Source organism: Mesoplodon densirostris, chromosome 16 (genome assembly GCF_025265405.1).
Source record: "Mesoplodon densirostris isolate mMesDen1 chromosome 16, mMesDen1 primary haplotype, whole genome shotgun sequence".
Classification (NCBI taxonomy): Eukaryota; Metazoa; Chordata; class Mammalia; order Artiodactyla; family Ziphiidae; genus Mesoplodon; species Mesoplodon densirostris.
In genome coordinates, this window is record NC_082676.1 from 35,326,917 (window position 1) to 35,329,225 (window position 2,309).

Consider the following 2,309-nt stretch of genomic DNA (forward strand, 5'->3'; position numbering starts at 1 on the left):
ATGGACAGGCCCCGGGCCCTGAGCCTGCTCTTGGTGCTGCTGACTCTCTGCATCACTGCTGGTGAGTGGGGGCCAGAGAGGTGCAGAAGCCATGGGGATGGGGCAGAGACCCAGGCCCGGGTCCTAGCTCCTGTGCCCATATCCCACAGGGACTCCTGAGGTGTGGGTGCAGGTTCAGATGGAGGCCACCGAGTCCCCGTCCTTCACTGTCCGCTGTGGATTCCTGGGATCTGGCTCTATCTCCCTGGTGACTGTGAGCTACGGGGGCCCCGATGGTGCTGGAGAGACCACGCTGGCTGTGTTGCACCCAAAGCTCGGCACCCAGCACTGGAACCCTGCCTGCCGGGCCCACTGGGAAACCAGAACCAGCATCTCCCTCACCTTGGAAGGGTCCGAGGCGAGAAGCTCCAGTCCCAACACCACCTTCTGCTGCAAGTTTACTTCCTTCCCCGAGGGCTCCCAGGAGGCCTGTGGGAACATCTCCCTCAGCCCAGACCAAGGTGGGGCTGATGAGGAGAGGGGGCCCCAGGAGGACAGGGAGGGACTCGAGGGTGCCAGGCACCTAACCAGTATGTCTCTCTCTGTGCACAGGGCTCCCTGCTCCTACTCCAGCCACCATGCTGCGAGCTGACCTGGCTGGGATCTTGGGGGTTTCGGGGGTCCTCCTCTTTGGCTGCGTCTACCTCCTCTACCTCCTGTGTCAGCAAAGGCACTGGTGAGACCCAGCCCCTGCTGATCCAAGTGCCCACGACACTGGGCCAGCCACATGCTTTGCCTCTGACCCTCCTAACTCTCTCCCAGGTCTGTCATGAAGCTTCAGCCACCCAGCAACAGCAACCCCCAGACACAGAGGAGAGCAAGTGTGAGGATCGGGGGATGGCTTTGGAGAGGGGAATGGAGGGGGCTGGAGGCGGGGGACCACAAGGTGGAGCCTCACTTGAGCCTCCTTCCCTGTCTCCCCTGCAGGCAGCCGGCCAAGCCTCCCTGACCTCTCTCCACATCCCCTATGCCACCATCAACACTAGCTACTTCAGCCCGGCAACTCTGCACCGGGTCCTCCCACCTCAGCCCCTGCCCAGGTGGGCGCCGCTCCCCAGCCAGAGCCCCGTACCCTGGGCACCCCTGCCGGCCTCCGCTCGCAGCAGCTTCATCTCTGTTGAGAACCGACTCTACGCTCAAGCAGAAAAGGGGCCTCTCCACGCCGGCACCGACCTCATCCCGCTCCCGGACTGTCTGGAGCGCAGAGCCATGGAGGGGCGTTAGGAGTTCGATGAGAGAAGCCCCAAGTCCACTCTGCCTTTCTCCTCTCCTGGGCCCCTGGAACCCCCTTCTGTTGGGTGTGTGTCTTGGTGGCCCACTGTCTTTGCACAGCTTGTTTTATTCTCAGGCTTCCAGTAAGTGTCTCCACACATACCCCTCCAGGGCCCACTTGCTGTGGATGTGGTCAGCACGTGTGCATGTGTGGGCGCACGTGTATGTATGTGAAGTGACAAAACCCCATCCCAGGTCGTTTCCTGTTTTCAATTCCCCAATCCTCCCAGATGAGGTTGATAACTAAACCAACAAGAATGGTTTCTCTGACCTGGGCTTTGGCTGGGCCTTTTTTCTTTGGTGGGGGGTGGTTAAGATGTTAGAGGGGTTTCAACCCCCTGGGAGGCAGGGGCCAGGTTAGACCCGGAGGGGGAAGGTGCCTCAGCATGGGGATCTCTCCTCTGCCTGACAGGGGACAGGGGGGTTCCTGGCCCTGAAGACCTTGCTGAGGGATGCCAGGTGGGAAGACAGGATTGGGGGTCTGGTGGCCCCCAGACAAGATGGCCCATATTCAAATCCCACTATGTCTTAGGACAGCAGCAAGGGCTTCTGGAGCTTCAACCCAGAAAAGTCCCTGGGACAGGGGCTCCCTGAGATGGCCTGGGGGTGGGGCCCTGATGCCCACCCTCCACAGAGTGGACATTCAAAGGCAGGGGACCCACCTCAGATCTGCCCACAGTGGCTTCCTCCGGCTCCTCTCCTATTACTAGGGCACCAGGACTACTCCCCAGTGGCCAGTCACGGGGAGGCAGATGCCCGCTCAGACACAGGGACTGAGCCCACGCTCCCCCCGCCCACTCAGCTCCCCATCCGGCAGCAGCCCTCCTTCTGTAATCAGGCCCAGCAGCCTGGGCCTCATCGCACCTTTGCCACATGAGACAACATGCTGAGAGAGCTCTGTAAGCTGCAAGCCTCCACAGAACATGATGGATTCCGGTGACAGGGGGAGGCCTGGGCCTGGAACCAGGCTAAGGCAGCACCCAACCAGGGTGAATACT

At 61.2% G+C, this 2,309-nt stretch overlaps 1 protein-coding gene across 1 annotated transcript; it reads left to right on the forward strand.

The window, feature by feature from the left end:
* Positions 1–1,263, forward strand: PVRIG (PVR related immunoglobulin domain containing). Its single transcript, XM_060079087.1, has 5 exons — positions 1–61; positions 150–500; positions 592–715; positions 802–862; positions 967–1,263. Exons 1-5 carry the CDS (start codon positions 1–3, stop codon positions 1,261–1,263), a joined length of 894 nt encoding a protein of 297 aa, XP_059935070.1.
* The last annotated feature ends 1,046 nt before the right edge of the window (positions 1,264–2,309 follow it).

What these genes read in the sequence shown, in the direction of transcription:
- PVRIG (XM_060079087.1), top strand. Translation starts at nt 1, where the DNA reads ATGGACAGGCCCCGGGCCCTGAGCCTGCTCTTGGTGCTGCTGACTCTC. An exon ending in GACTCTCTGCATCACTGCTG is followed by an intron (nt 62 to 149) that starts GTGAGTGGGGGC and finishes CATATCCCACAG; the next exon opens with GGACTCCTGAGGTGTGGGTG. An exon ending in AGACACAGAGGAGAGCAAGT is followed by an intron (nt 863 to 966) that starts GTGAGGATCGGG and finishes TCTCCCCTGCAG; the next exon opens with GCAGCCGGCCAAGCCTCCCT.